This window comes from Chanodichthys erythropterus, chromosome 11, assembly GCF_024489055.1.
Source record: "Chanodichthys erythropterus isolate Z2021 chromosome 11, ASM2448905v1, whole genome shotgun sequence".
NCBI lineage: Eukaryota > Metazoa > Chordata > Actinopteri > Cypriniformes > Xenocyprididae > Chanodichthys > Chanodichthys erythropterus.
In genome coordinates, this window is record NC_090231.1 from 8,448,605 (window position 1) to 8,465,835 (window position 17,231).

The window sequence follows — 17,231 nt, forward strand, 5'->3', positions numbered from 1 at the left end:
AAGTAGTCATTTAAACATCTTTAGTTTCATCCCTTATGACACAGCAGACACACTCCTTCTGGCTGTGATGACACATCAGAAACTCATCAAACTGAAAATAATGACATCAAAGTTGAGGTTATAAATGTTTTCAAATTCACAACAACACAGCATACTGCAGGACAAGCGGACAATTTAATGCACTATAAATGCACCACTGCTGCCATATTTAGCTGTAAATTTTAACTACGATCCTTCTGGGTGTTTATGATTCAGCAGCACAGACTTCATCCGCTCTTGCGTCAGATGGCCTGCACAAGGCCAATATTGGAAAGTTTATGGCGTACAATTTTTTAAATATATTCAATAGTTTTGTTTGAGGCCATTTAGGTCAGCTAAATGACTTTTCATGAAGACAGCAGCTGCAAACTCTAATTTTTTACTAAATACTGTAAAAATAGTAATATTGTGAAATATTCATTTAATAACTGAAAATATAATATGTTCCTGTGATCAAAGCTGAATTTTCAGCATCATTACTCCAGTCTTCAATGTCAAATGATTCTTCAGAAATCATTCTAATATGCTGCAATGTGGAAAGCGTGATACATTTTTTCAGGATTCTTAGTTCAAACGAACAGCATTTATTTGAAAATGAAATCTTATAAATGTCTTAACTGTCACTTTTGATCAAATTAATGCATTTTTGCTGAATAAAAGTATACATTTATTTTAAAAAAAATATATATAATCATAACGACCCCAAACTTTTGAATTACTGATGTAAACAGTACCGACTTTGGTGCCAAGTTTCAAAAATGTGACAATACCAGCATTTCCCCCTAGCATTTTGAGCGCTATTGAGTGGATTCTTAAACACCTCTGATTGGCCATTGTGTTCACGCGCTCAACAGATATGTCTGTGATTGACTACAATGATCAACGCTTCAAAAACATGTTGTAAATAGACATCTTTGACGCTCTTCACTTCACACAGATACACACAGGAGCATTTGAAAGCAGGCATCTATTAGAGGATCACTTTGCAATAGCTTTCATAAACTTGCAAGCATTTGAAGTGTCATTCTTGTCATCAGTGGAGTGTTTGGTGATGGTGGCCACACCATCTTACCTTTGGATCCATGTGAATGAAGCTGTGAGCGCCCCTCGTGGCAAAGGTGGATCTGCGTACCACCCTGCTGTGATGGAAATGGTAATGGTGATCCAGTCCTCCGATCTAAAGAACAAACAACCATGAAAACCAACAAGGGAAACGACAGTCACACATTTGAGAAAGGCATGAAATGAACTTTTGTCAGACAGCTTTGGTGGACAGAAATTGCATCTTGGCAGGGGCCAGCTTACAAACAAGAGATCAATATAAACACATACAGCACAGGCTCCAGTATAAAAAAGTTCTTGCACATACATTGCTATTCCAGCCTCACAAAAAACCAAAGAGAATCTCAGCAGAACCGACATATGGCACACAGTGGGTGGTGCCATGGAAAGAAAAATCTAGTTGGCACATGCCTACTGCCCTCAGCACATCTATCACACACTGGCACTTCTGAGACAAATGATAAAGGAATAGTTCAGTATTTACTCACTCATGTTGTTCCAAACCTGTATGCATTGCTGTTGTTTTGTCAATGAGAGTAATTTTCCATAATTCGATAGCTTTGAAAGCACAGGGAACAGACAAAAATGTAATCATTTAAATTTCAAAATTAAACTTAACATTCTATACACAACATCACGATTGCCTATACAAGTACCAAGTGATGCACCAAGGTGTCATTTTTTAATTTGAATTTCAGAACTCTGGAGGAACATTTCAAAGGATAAAGAAGAGAAAATAGATTATATGTGTACTACTTTATTGTGTTTTGTGCAGCTGAGGTCATTATGAACTGTGATTGTACGGAAAATAGATGCATAAAGATCTTTTGTTTATCATGGAAGAAAGAAAGATATACAGTTTTGACGAATAAGGTTTTTAAGAAGAAAAAAACCCAATGGAGATATAATTAATTTTGAAGGTTTATTAAGTGTTAACAATGAGATTATGTAGTTTTTATAATCAATTAATACTGCTTTTGTCGTTTTCCTCAAGATGGAAAAATTCAAAAATTTCGGTTATACCGAATGATGATATTTTTAAACAATGCTAACAGGCTGATATCTAGCTAGCTAGCAAAAAGACAATCAAACATTTTATATTCAGTACAAGTTTTTAAAATATTACAACATTTTCCATGTTTTATTGCGGTTGTACCAAATGACCTGATGTTTCGGGACATGCGTATGAGCAAGTGAAAACATTAATTTTTCAAATAGTTAAGAGAGAGTTAGTTACTTTGCTTCACGACCATGTGGTCCTTTTCAGGTGTCTGAATGATGTCACGTCCTGTCACATGAGACTTGATCCAAAATGGTCCCTTTATATTGGTTACTCCAAATGACATGATTTTTCCAGACATTCTTTCTCATAACAAAGCAACGACTTCTACACATAATTTTAATATAATTTTGTACTATGTTGATATATGATGTTATAAAATCATGCTAGAATAGAAAAATATATACATTTATTACATTTTAAGATATTTTATTCACAAATGAACCGGCTGTATTGGCCTTTGGACGGTTAAACCGAATGACCTTCTGACTCTTCAAAATTTTTAAAATACCTTTATATGTAGGAAAATACAATTAAACCCTTTTGGATTCATTAAAAGAGATCTAGTTTTACTACCTTACATACTTTAGATGTCATATCTTTGTTTTTATTATTATTAAAGCCTATGAAATGATAATTAAATGATTTTCTTTTGAGGTTAACTATTACTTTAAATACTTTACATGATTTGTCTGCAATGCAATGTTAATCTCATGAATAAGGTTTTCTTTTGTAACATCTGAGAGGGTGTAATTTTAAATATGCCTTTGCCAGAAATGTGAGGAAGAATCCGCTCACATGTGTTTCTCTCTCTGTAAATAAACTCCATGTTTATTTGTTCACTCATATTGATTCTCCTTGCAGTCAGGACACACTGAGCACAACTGAGATGTATGTAAATGCATTAGGTGACAAAAAGGACTTAAAATAACCTTGAAAGACAACTTTCTCTGTGCTTTTATCAAAGAAATAAAATAGATCTGCCTCTGTGATGGGGCACTGAGCAACCAATCGTGTCAAATCAAAGCTTCACAGACCTCAGAGGAGAACATCTTGAATCTTGGAGATAAGCAACCTCACAGAGACCTAATTCAAGGCATACTATTAGCACAGACAGTGTTAATTTGAACAGACACCACCTCCAGATGTCCTAAGGCCCTTGAGTGCAAGAGAGAAGTGCATTCCATTCGGTGCGGTTGACTTGAGAAACAAGAGCTGAATAACATGTTCCAACAACCAACAGTATGATTTCTCAAGTTCTTACGATGTAATCATGATTAGGAAGCGTTTAAGGATAGATGGGGAATCCTTTACATAATGCAAGAATGCACATCAAGCAAGTGAAACCCAGAGACTCTTGAAGCATTTGGAAATCTTGAAGTACTTGAAGTTGTTAAAGGAGTAATACCGTACATACAATGATCCCACAACCTGAAGCTCATCACTGAAATGTATGCTTTGAGATATCAGAATATTATGTGACAACCCTACACTATTAAACCACAACAACAAAAAGAGGTTGTAGTTTTATTGAAATGAAGAGTGGGTCGTCTAATTTAGTGGCTAAGGATGACATGCTCCAGAGGAATCAGAAGTGGGAACACTCAAGTTGAAATTTTCCACTTCCAACCTCAATGCATTCCAACTCTGAATTCTCCCACCTCCTCTTGAGAAATTGAACATCACTTTAGTAGTGTTAGTCTCAAAATTAGATCAAATTTTGCTTCTCATTGATTGGCTGATCAGTCTGCTCCCACTATACAAATGAATTCTTATCAAGTAGGAGGAGGGAAATTTTCAAACATTAGCAAAACGACTGAATGACTTTGTCACAGATAGAGGGGTGAACAAAAGCTAAATGCAAATGATAAAAATGCAAGCAAAGATATAATTGTGCATAGTTATAATAGGAACATGAACAAGCCTATGAACTTTAAGTCAAAGGCTGTACGTTATATCAAAATCTACAGTATTTTGGTGCAAAATCATGTCACACCGGTCTAATTTCTACCAAGTAACACATGGACAGTTTGCTTAAAAACGTGAATAAAAATATGCAAAACTATATTAAAAACAGCATCGCTTGCATAATTTAAGCAAATCAACCTTTGATGTGCGTGGTGATTAATTATATTGGCTGCCACACCAATCAAAAATAAATAAATCTAAATACAAAAGTACAATTTAATTTTCCTATTCAGCCAAAGTTATCAGTAATCATTTACATATTGTTGGATCTATTACATTTATGGTAATATTAATACATTTCAATGTGTAATTAAGTACTATATGTACTGTAAACAATTTTGTGTTGGGTCCCTACTTGGTGTTTAATAAAACCAGAAGTAAAAACCAGTTTAGGACCAGCACTTGACCAGCATAAACCAGCTCAAACCAGCATCCCAGCTTCAAAACCTACATTACCAGCATATGCTGTTTTTTTTTTTTTTTTTTTTTGTTTTGTTTTCTTTCAACAATGTAATCGTCTCTTAACGCGTTTAATGTCACTGTACGACATTTTTATTGGCACTCTTTCCTCACTTGAACTAGACAAGTGCGTGAAAGTTTCTGCTACTGTACATAGGTAATGAATATTTAATTAGTTACGCGTCGAAGTAGTTGATGATTGGTTGACTCTTGCTAAACAGCTCGTCGTAAAATTCTAGCACTGCGTTGTTTACATTTGGGCACGACCAGTTTTCGCTACCAGTTTTCAAATTACAACTGCGGACCTCTGCGTGCAGGTTAAAATACATAAACGTAGAAGGAAAGCCCTGAGCAAAGTGTTTCAGTGCGTAATTGTTTGGGTAATTTACGCATGACCTAACTTGTTAGTTTTTGATAATGCTCTCATACCAATGATGATACTGTAGACTTTAAACTGATTTAAATGAGTTTCTTATCATATATGCATTAGGAAAAAATACAAAAATATCCTTACCTGACCCAAATTAGTAAAGCCATATTTTGAGGCGAGTTTATCAGCGTCTACTGGTCCTCCGGGGATCCGAACAGCCCAATGATTGGTGTAAACGCGAGAAAGCGACGCTTCCCAAAGCCAAAAAGTTGACAAAACAAAACCAAGCAACAAACGCATTTTGCTCATCGATAGTCCAGTCTAGTAACTTTGCGGTAAATGAATCACGCTCAAGCGATCACCTCCAAACTCACCAAAACACGAGCATCAAACCTTCAGCCCTGGCACGCGATACATCCAAAACATCCTTGAGTTACTCCTGCATTATTCTTTCCCATTCAAAACACTGCATCCCTTCTTATCGCTTCATTTTGGGAGCTCAAGTTCAATAAACCTGAAATATTGGTCCTGTTTCACGACAGATGGCACGCCAGCCAATATAAGTGTTGTCATGTAAGCCTATAGCAGAACGAGTGCGCGCTACTATTGAGGTTAGCAGCACGAGCTTATGGCTAGTGCATGCATGCGCAAGTGTGTCAGATAGACGGCAATAAAAGGCGTTTTTATCCAGACAAGTGGCGTGCATGTAACTGAGATATGCAGAAACACACCTCACAGGTAATTCACTTTTGAACGAGTCTGCAGTGTGATGATGATCCCTAATGATGACTGACTAGAAGTATATTTCTGTTTAAGGGTGAATATCATCTCATGACACCTGTGAAGACCTTGCCCATCTCATATTCAACCCAAATTGAAAAGAAATAAATAAGATATTATATTTAGATTAATTAATTAAAACTATTTTACAGCCATTGAAAGGTCTCCCTTTGGTTTACATTACTGCCACATGATAAATTATATATATATATATATATATATATATATATATATATATATATATATATATATATATATATATATATATATATAGTGCTGGGTAGTAACTGGTTACATGTAGGTAATCTGGATTATATTATCAGATTACAAAAATTAAGTACTTGCAATTAGATTATATTACATTTTAAAATACCCATAATCAGACTACAGTTACAACCCGAATTCTGGAAATGTCTAACTTCCAAATCACATGAGCCAATATTTTATTCACAACAGAACATAGATAACAAATGTTTAAATTGAGAAATTTTACACTTTTATCCACTAAATGAGCTCATTTCGAATTTGATGCCTGCTACAGGTCTCAAAAAAGTTGGCACGGGGACAACAAATGGCTAAAAAAGCCAGAAATTTTGAAAAGATTCAGTTGGGAGAGCATCCAGCAACTAATTAAGTTAAGTGATATTAGGTCTGTAAAATGATTAGCTATAAAAGGGATGTCTTAGAGAGGCAGAGTCTGTCAGAAGTAAAGATGGGCAGAGCTGTGAAAGAGTGCGTAAAAAGATTGTTAAATACTTTAAAAACAATGTTCCTTAACGTTAAATTGCAAAGGCTTTGCAAATCTCATCATCTACAGTGCATAACATCATCAAAAGATTTAGAGAAACTGAGAAATCTCTGTGCATAAGGGACCAGGCCGAAGACCTTTATTGGATGCCTGTGGTCTTCAGGCCCTCAGACGACTCTGCATCACACATCGGCATGATTGTGTCAATGACATTACTAAATGGGTCCAGGAATACTTCCAGAAACCCCTGTCAATAAACACAATCCGCCGTGCCATCTGCAGATGCCAACTAAAGCTCTATCATGCAAAAAGGAGCATTTGTGAACATGGTCCAGAAGCGCCGTCATGTCCTGTGGGCCAAGGCTCAATTAACATGGACTATTTCAAAGTGGAAAAGTGTTCTCAGATGAGTCCAAATTTGACATTCTTGTTAGAAATCACGGACGTCGTGTCCTCCGGCTAAAGAGGAGGGAGACCTTCCAGCATGTTATCAGAGTTCAGTTCAAAAGCCAGCATCTCTGATGGTATGGGGGTGCATACGATATGGGCATGTTTTAGAAGGCACTATGAACGCTGAACGGTATATAAAGTTTTTAGAGTAACATATGCTCCTCTCCAGATGACGTCTATTTCAGGGAAGGCCTTGTATATTTCAGCAGGACAATGCAAAACCACATACTGCAGCTATTACAACAGCATGGCTTCGTCATAGAAGAGTCCGGGTGCTGAATTGGCCTGCCTGCAGTCCAGATCTTTCACCTATGGAGAAAAATACATCAAAGACGACCACAAACTCTTCAGCAGCTGGAAACCTATATCAGACAAGAATGGGACCAAATTCCAACACCATAACTCCAGAAACTCATAACCTCGATGCCCAGACGTCTTCACACTGTTTATTACACTATTATTGTTTTTTTATTATTTAATTACTTAAAAGATTTTTATTAAACTCAAACCGTTCCATCACGAACCCCAGTCTGGAAACATGTAATATTTAATGCACTTCATGTTGTTGAGAATGGAATATATTTTCTTTCTCTTTGTATTTTTATAAAAATATGGTACAAGATTATCCTATTCAAATTAATGTGATAAATGAGTAGTCTGAATACATTACCTAAAATTAGTAATCTAAAATATTGCAATACTAACTACAATTTTTGTCATTTAATTTGGAATCAGTAACTGACTACAATTTGTAAGAAATACCCAGCACTTATATATATATATATATATATATATATATATATATATATATATATATATATATATATATATATATATATATATATGCATTAGATAATAAAGTATCAAAGCTTTACAAGGATCTTTACATACATAATAATTCTCATATAATGTTCCACTGGAAAAAAATGAATTCAGCTCTGCATTTGCATCTCACTTCATACAGTACCAGCTCAAAAAACCAAGATTAATGAATCACAGGTTCACGTATCATTAGAATCCCTATAGATCTCTGCATGTGACAGCCATAAAGGAAATGAAATGATAATTGCATTCAGTAACCGCAGTCATGCTGAGAGTGTTTGGAAAGATAAGGAGGTATGCTCTGAATCCGAGGAGGTGTCTGAAGAGCTCAATCAACACTATTCTGATGTCAATATGTGGAACTAATCTAAATGGAGCACACTGCAACCAAATTGATTTAGAATTACAGTAGGAGTCCAAAAGACCACATTAAAAATCTGGGATTTCTTTCATGTAGGGCTGAGAATAAAAGTTTTGTTTGTCAGCTGTCATCTTGAGTGCTGCTGTAATTTAAAGCAAAAGAAGATGAACCAAGACTGTAAATACTATACTTAAAAAAAAAAAAAAACGGAAGCATTTTCACTGGTGTTCTCATACTTTTTCGATCCCACTGTAAATAATTTGCATGATGGCTGCTGTTTTTATGTCTATGCAAAAGGCTTCTCCTCCTTCTTTGTTTTCTTTGGTTTAGTAATTCAACAGCACTGATACACAGTGAATTCACAGCCAAGTTCTGTTTCAAAAACGGTGATATAATTCTCTTTTTCTACTTCTAGCTCTACCATCTGTGCCTTCCCTGCAGAGTTCGAAAAAAAGGCCAGACGCTCTCCATTTTCCACTTGTAAATGATCAGAATATCTCTGTTTACGAGAACCAACACCATCTAGTCTAAATTTAGACACCATTCCCCAGATTCACTGTCAACACAGCTGAATTTTTTACATTTTACCAAATACGGAGAGGTGGCGTTAACATTCAGTAGTATGGCATCTTACGCACAGAACGTACACATCATAGAGGCACGTCCGGTTTTCATTGGGATGTGCCAGTGGATAGTGGTATGCAATGTTGGGGAAAGTAACTTTTAAAACCCTCTGGAGTCTGAGGCTGATTTTGGGCCCTGGAGAAGTTTTGACATGCCCTGACATTTGTGCTTTTATCAGTTGGTTATAAACATATTAATGACAAAAGTGTCATTACACTGTATTCAGCACAAACTAGGCTACCATAATATGTGAGGAACATGTATGTACATGTTTGTGTTTTTAAAGGAATAATGTTTATGCGTGGTTATTGAAAAAACAAAAAAAAAAAAGTAACTGAAACAATACCTAAAAATGCATACTAAATGTTTTTTCACAAGACTTTTGAGAATTGTATATTTTAGTGTAGAGTTTTTGCTTCAAAATGATGTGGAAATGATCCTCCCTACTCTGACACATAAAACATTGTATTGATTTTAAATTTCTAAGACACTTTTTGTTTAGGTAGGCCATATGCGAAGAGGTGTGACTCTTCATGAATAATGAAGTGATTTACACCTGGGGAGATTAAGACCCTGCCCCTAATGAGCCGCATAATGAGCCATTCAGTCAGGAATGTGACTGAGTCAACTAAGAAAATGCAAAGACAAGACATATCATTGTTTTTTTTCTTTTTTATTTAAAATAAAGTTAACAATATAATCCACATATAAACTAGGGTCAAAGGCACATTTTTTGTGTATACAGGCAAATAAAGGTAAGGTTTATAAAAAAAAGCCCACTTTTACACCCTATACATAACCTGCTTGATCACATATAGATAATCTTTGCAGCCCAATGGTCAGTGAGAGGTGGTGAACAGAGAATCTGAACAGTCACACATCTGTGCGCCATTTTTGAAAACAGTTCAACTGAAGACACAAGTAAATGTCACATGCCTGGCATTTCCAAGGTGTGTCTTGCCTTTTACCAAGCTGTACTTTGCAAAGCATGCAGTTCCGATGACCAGCGGTGGCATTATTCCTTGCATCTGATGTCAGCTCTGCTCCTGGAACCGGTACATGGTCACTTTTGGTCCGTTTTGGAGCTGCTTTCTGTGACGACACACCACAGAGCTCTGCAAATATATTATCATCAAATATGAATCTTATTAATATTATCATCAAATATTATCATCAAATATGATGATTTGCTACTTATGAAACATTTCTGAACAATTGTAAACAATAAATGTTTCTTGAGCTGCAAATCATCATATTAGAATGATTTCTGAAGGATCATGCGACACTGAAGACTGGAGTAATGATGCTGGACATCACAAGAATAAACGACTTTGTGAAATATATTCAAATAGAAAACAGTTATTTTAAATTGTAATAATATTTCACAATATTACTGTTTTTACTGTATTTTTAATTGAATAAATGCAGCCTTGGTGAGCAGACGAAACTTATTTTAAAAACATGAAAAATCTTACAGATTTCAATATAGGCCTACCATATAGTGGGTAAAAGTGTACTTACTCAACTGTGTTGCTGCGTGCCCTCCTAGTGGGAATTGCAGGTGAATGTGAGAGTGATGGATCCACATTCCTAAAAAAAAATGTAAAAAAAACCCTGTTATTATTAGCATATAAGATAATACTCTCATACCATTAGCTATGCATAACTGACAGGAAAGTAACAGGTATACAAGCATGCTGTATATGTCTGTCAATTGGCCATTACCGGACAAAGTGTGCGAATGTGTAAACGTTTACAGTCTGCTATATCAGTTAGCACATTTAGCAAATAGCAACATGTTCGCGCATTTCACAACCAAGCATATTTTAGCACATTCACGCCTATCATATACGGTACTTAGATACGCTATATATATATTTATAGATAGATGTAAATATAAGGCAAATATAGATGTACGCTTGTATATAAAAAAAAAACATATCAACAGAAAAGCATTCTATTTATAAGCATTTTTATGAGATAAAGTTATATATATATATATATATATTTATATATATATATATATATATATATATATATATATATATATATAGAGATAGATAGATAGATAGATAGATAGAAGTAAATATAAGGCAAATATAGATGTACGCTTATATAAATAATTTAAGTAGGCCCTATATCAACAGAAAAGCATTCTATTTATAAGCGTTTTTATGAGATAAAGTTATATATATAGTTATATAGATAGATGTAAATATAAGGCAAATATATGTACGCTTATATAGAAAAAAAAACACGTCAAATAATTTAAGTAAAACTAAATCACTTACTCATCAGAAACTGTATCTTCAGCTGGATCAAGTCGCTCTTCAAAATGCAGACGTTCATCGTCAGAGTCGTGTTCTTCTTCCGAGGAAAGAGTGAACTTCCTCACTGTCCAGGACCATCTGAAGAGCCTGCTCACCTGTGTAGTGTGCCATCTTCCAAACGCGAAGGACAGCGAATGAATCTGATGAAACTTGATGCTTTTTAAGACGCTGTTAGGGGCGTTTACAGTTTGCATAAATCGCCTCAGCACATTATCTTATGAATAGAGCGCTCTGCGCGTGGGCGGGCACACATTAAAGATAATTAGGTCAGACAGGAGAAACAGTACCTCTCTTTACTTTTATACTGATTACATAAAGGGAGAATATTTGTTTTAGAATTTATTTGTTTTGTTTAAAAGTAGACACTTAAAGCTTTCCAAAGACATATCTCTCATGTCCATGTAGCATGTATAAGCCATCTATTTTAGTTACTTTTAGTGACGTTTTAGAACGATGTTTGCAGAGATGGAGACGGCAGGACAGCACACCCTGTATATTTTATTTATTTTTAAAAAGCACAAAGTTTTATTTTGATTGTGAGTGTACACAAAAAAAAGAAGACATTCTATAGTTTCAATTGATATATTACTTATGTCTCTATGACAAAAAATGACGGAGTATTTTAAGTCTGTTTTGCTGCAATGTGAAAAAAAAACTGCAAAACGCGCCGGCGCGTTTTTAGACCTCAGAGTGTTAAAAGTAATTCATTACAATATTGTGTTACTCCCTAAAAAAGTAACTTATTGCATTACTTTTTATGGAAAGTACAGTAATGTGTTATGTAGCTTGCATTACTTATTTGAAAACATAACTCAGATGTTTTGTTGTAAATTTAAAAGTAAAGCATTACTTTACTAGTTACTTGAAAAAGTAATCTGATTACGTAACTTGTGTTACTTGTAACGCATTACCCCCTACACAAATGTGCCACTAAGACTTGTGACATGTGCCGATGGATTGCATCATGTGATTTGGTTGCTGATTTGAAATATGTTTTATAATTGTGAGTTCAGCAAGCAGTTATTGAGATGTCATTCAAATAGATAGGACTTGTTCTTGGATGCCCGAAATAGCTGCCTGGAGGTGTTGCAAATATGAAACAGACTTTCCTTGAAAGAGACTTTGGTACCAGCCAGCAGGGGTATGTGCCACCACAAATGGAAACTAACCAAACAGGTTCATATAAGTTTAAACTAGCATGACAGAATCCCACAAACCATTATAAAGTGCACCTACCATTCTGAAATGAATTATGAAAACTGGCTCCAACCATTCAGAAGTTTGCAGGACCTTGACAACAGCTCTTCACCATTTTTTTTTATTTTTTATAAAGCATAAAGTAATAGAACAGTGAAGGACATTTTAGGTCTAATTCTAGTTGAGAAATAATCATTTTAAACTATTTGCAAATAATATTGCAATATTTGCATTAAAATATGCACACATGCACTTTTATTTGAATGCCTTATATGTCTAAAACATAAAATGTTTTTGGTCTCATCACACTCTGTTAGGAATCACATAAACACTCAATTTAAAGGGGTCATATAATGCCACCGTTACAAGATGTAATATAAGTCTTTGTTGTTCCCAGAGTGTGTATGTGAAGTTTTAGCTCAAAATACCACACAGTCACTTTTTGAGGGTGAGCAAAAATGCTCAGTTTTTGTCTGTGTCCCTCTAAAGGTGCTGCAGAACGTCATTTTAAAAGATGTAATATAAGTCTAAGGTGTCCCCTGAATGTGTCTGTGAAGTTTCAGCTCAAAATACCCCATACATTTTTTTTTGTTAATTTTTTTAACTGCCTATTTTGGGGCATCATTAAATATGCACCGATTCAGGCTGCGGCCCCTTTAAATGCTCACGCTCCCCGCCCACGGAGCTCGCGCTTGCCTTTAACAGCATAAACAAAGTTCACACAGCTAATATAACCCTCAAAATGGATCTTTACAAAGTGTTCATCATGCAGCATGTCTAATCGCGTAAGCATGGTATTTATTTGGATGTTTACATTTGATTCTGAATGAGTTTGATGGTGCTCTGTGGCTAAAGCTAACATTACACACTGTTGGAGAGATTTATAAAGAATGGAGTTGTGTTTATGAATTATACAGACTGTAAGTGTTTAATAATGAAAATAGCGACGGCTCTTGTCTCTGTGAATACATTAAGAAACTATTGTAACTTTAACCACATTTAACAGTACACTATAATCTATAAACCGCTCCTGTGGGAACTGTTGTAAGATCCTACAGAGTCAGAGAATATATGCTGCAAGAAGATAGAACTAGTTTAGTTTAATTATGGTTATAACTTGTCATGTTGTCATCTTGCTTTTATGAAATACTATTGCATTTGTGTCACTTACTGTATTGCAATAACATAGGCTGACCATATGTGCCATTTTCCCAGGACGCGTCCTGTCGAGGATGACTAAAATGGCTTGAGCCCTTGCCTCTTTAATTGTGAAAGTGGTCATATCGATGTGCCCCCGGAACACGATTTAGGAATGCAATTTCTACATGGAGGTCTGTGCAAGCCACTGTTCTTATTGACAGTCTTCATGCAATCCATTAAAATGTTGTCGTATTTGCAATGCTTTGACCGTTCTCTGTAGATCCAGCCTTCTCGCAAGCCACGATTGGTTATGTATAATGCACGCTATTGGTCAAATTATTTTTCAGTCGTTACCTTCCGCAAATATGAAAACAAAACCAAAACTGGGACATTTTATGCAACTTAGTAATCCTGAACAGGACGCGTCCTAGGAAAATGGCACATATGGTCACCCTACAATAACATGGCCTCACCCCTTTGTTGCTTATTCTCGAGGGCAGGGTTTATGTAAATTTTAGGGTTTAGGTTAACCCGGGAAGAAGCTTGTTGTAGTCCCTACCAGTCGTTTGTTGTAGTCCTTAAACAGAGAATTCTATAAAAGAAAATATCTCCCTTTGCTTTGAACTTTGAGCGTCGTAACTTTGCAGATGATGTTTATGCTTAAACAGCAACATTACACACTAACTAAAGTTAAAAAAGTGAAATCATAATCAACCACCCCCTTTAAAACGTCAATATTTGAGAAAAAAGTAATGTACTTTGCATCACTGGATAGTTATTATCGGTCATTTAACATTTCTATTGTAAATCAGTTGACATGTATTAAATTTTTCGCTATTTAGTTCTTACTTCACTCTATTTCAATGGTAAACTGATGCTTCATGCTGGAATTCACACTCTGCCTCTGTGAACAGTAAACCCTGCCTACTTTGATTTGACTGGACATCTTAATCATTTTGGCATTGACGAGCGCTGTTAGACCACCAAGGCAGACCAGACTAAAAATCTGGCCATTTGTAATTATTCGGGGGCACTTGTCCCCCTCAATGTCTATGGTGGTTACGGCCCTTGCGTGATCAACCACACAGTAGTATTACAACCACACACTGGTATTACATAACATTCAGTGGCATGTGCAACTCAAATACAGATGTGCCACGAACTGACTAAGGCGCCGTTTACACAACACCATTTTCAACTAAAAACGGAGAACTTATTTTGGTCATTCATTTACACGACAACTGCATTTTGGGGGCCTGAAAATGCTAACTTTTAAAAACGGAATTCAAAGTGCAAGTTTTTCAAAACAATACCGTTAAAGCCTCCGTGTAAACTACAAAAATGCGATTTTGTGAAAACAGTGACATCATGCGCATGCATATTATGTGTCCAGTCTATAAGTGCGTAGTGTGTCTTTACAAAGAGATATCGCCAACTACTGGTCTGGCAGCATATTACAGCTTTTTTTAGTCGTTTTCGCAGATCCATGTGAAAATGGGATGGTTGTGATAATGGTGTCGTCTGTACACGAAAAATCCAAAGTAAAAAAACTTTTAAATTTTTAGTCATGTAAACGTACCCTACATGTATGAAAATTATTACTGATTTGTAAAAACTTTATATATATATATATATATATATATATATATATATATATATATATATATATATATATATATATATATATATATATATATATATATATATATATATATATTTTTTTTTTTTTTTTTTAATTAGGCTATTTATTTAGGATTTTGTGTCTCAATTATGTCACTATAGCTGCTCAACTCATCAGTCACTACTGGATGTGCAACAATATATACGGCGACATGTTCTGCGACAATGTCAGTGGCAATCCATTGGCATGTCATAAGTTTTAGTGGCATGTGGTGCTAACATGAGACTAAATTATAACCAAAAAAGCCAACCATTAGGTATTCTGGTCTATATGACTCTGGTTCCTCCTTCAGTGTGTAAGTCTAAGGGAATTCTGTTTTTTTTTTCTGTTTTTTTTGCCCATTTTATCATTCACCAGGCAAAAATAATGGGTCTGATTGAAAAGTAATAGCACACTTCTTCTCAACAAGCTGAAATATTTGAAGTGACACAAATGATTCTGAATGAGTAAGGCTATGCTTATAGTTGATGCTCGCCTCAGCACACATCACTAATAAAAACAATAGACGACCTGAAATGAGATTCTGCTAAGTAGCCAGAGAGTATATTAAAGGAATATAAGCTCTATACAGTGCTCGGCTATATATATTCATAGCTCTCTTTAAACCTCATAACCTCAGAAGACGTTTATAGGATAACAGCGGCGTGCAATCTTGCTTGAAATATTGTTGAGCATTATCTGTGCTGAAAGCTGTGCTTTAAAAGGAAAACATTTCACAGTCTGGATTTATTTCATGGGTATTATGTACGCCTGATCAGCTTTGTTCTTCTTTGGCCTCCCTGAAAATAGAAGCGCAAGTTTCTTTTGAAAAAACGGCGTCATGTTGCGTGCGGTGCACAATCTGAGACAGTCCTGCGTGAGTGGTCGAATTGTAAAAAGAAATCCAGGAGGTCTAAATTTTTCCAAATAGTCTCATTTTTAAACACATTTTTATTTACAAAAACAATATTCCCCTCAAATCGCCCTGGATGTGACAGAGTCACAAGCTCATTTGATTGTTCAAGCTGATCCTTTGGCAGAGAGTGAAAAATCGCCAAGGCTTTTAGCGGTGGCACTGAGCATGTTTTTACTTGCTCATCCTAAGCAATGAAGGGGAATAATTGAGCATTATGTCTTTTGAAGCGTACTGTCGTGTTCATTCTTAAAGTTAAAATTTATCTTGAAAGGAAAGCACAGTGCTGTCACCTTTACCCAGATGTCCTTTGTGAACTGAAATGGGACATATATGACATTTCATTTACAGTTACGCCTATTCATTCAGCAGACACTTTTATCCTTAAAAAATGAGGAAAGCATACGCTATTCATCCTAAGGAAGCTGTAGCCTATAGCTATGAGAACTGCTGCAAAAGCCTACAAAGTTGCAAAACTGCGAGGTTCAGACTAGAACAGTGAGAACCCGCGAGACAACAATCATGTTTATACTCATTATAATTTTCTCACTTATTCCACCATCTTGAATAGTTGTCTACTGAGCTTGTTGTAAGGCATTATAGGATTGTCTTCTTTGCAAATACATTCAATTCTGCCTTTGAATTTGGCCAAATGAGGCGTCATATAGTAGTCTACTCATCAAAAAAAAAAAAAAAAAACCCGCTGCAGCACTACAGAGCATCTCATCGTAATGGACTGCAGCATATTTACCAGTTCTTGCCGTGAGATGTTGCTCCACTCTTCCACTAAGTTCTCAAAGACGTCTGGTTACACGTGGTTTGGCACTGCAAGGAAAATCAGCTGTCCTTCCTGGCTCCCTGTAGCACTGTCTTAGGTGTCTTACATTACAGACATTGCAGTTTATTTCTCTGTTCACATCTGCAGTCCTCATGCCTCCTGCAGCAGGTCTATGGCAGGTTCACACAGGTGATCAGGGACTTCTCTTGGTGTTTATCGATTAGATCAATTTAGTGTCCTAAGTTACTGTAACTGTGACCTACTGTCTGTAAACTGTTAGTGTTTTAAGGACTGTTCCACAGGTGCATGTGCAAAAATTGTTTATAGTTCATTGAACAAGCATTGTTTAAACACTTTCCAATAAAGGTAGAGCTTATTTGGAGTTTATATAGAAGGCAGCATATTGTTAACCTTTTGGAAAAGACTTTGCATCTGGATCAGATACCTTAAAGGAATAGTTCACCCAAAAA

The 17,231-nt window shown here is 35.7% G+C and overlaps 1 protein-coding gene and 1 long non-coding RNA gene across 4 annotated transcripts in view; both read right to left on the reverse strand.

Moving 5' to 3' along the window:
* The window catches only part of pcsk6 (proprotein convertase subtilisin/kexin type 6), a 164,463-nt gene extending 158,812 nt beyond the window's left edge, over positions 1–5,651 (reverse strand). The window contains exons 1-2 of one of the 3 annotated variants that reach the window (XM_067401397.1): positions 5,103–5,648; positions 1,112–1,216 (exon numbers count right to left, since the gene is read on the reverse strand). In XM_067401397.1, coding sequence (XP_067257498.1) covers positions 1,112–1,216; positions 5,103–5,267 — 270 coding nt within the window. In that variant the 5' untranslated portion in view covers positions 5,268–5,648. Of the gene's footprint in view, positions 1–1,111; positions 1,217–5,102 lie in introns of those variants that run through there. The other 2 variants (XM_067401399.1, XM_067401398.1) reach the window with 2 other exon arrangements.
* A 3,370-nt stretch (positions 5,652–9,021) lies between these two features.
* Positions 9,022–11,516, reverse strand: LOC137030614 (uncharacterized). The gene is made up of 3 exons (XR_010896435.1): positions 11,035–11,516; positions 10,265–10,333; positions 9,022–9,858 (listed from the first exon to the last, which is right to left on the reverse strand). It is a non-coding gene; the product is annotated as an uncharacterized lncRNA (long non-coding RNA).
* Between the last annotated feature and the right edge of the window lie 5,715 nt (positions 11,517–17,231).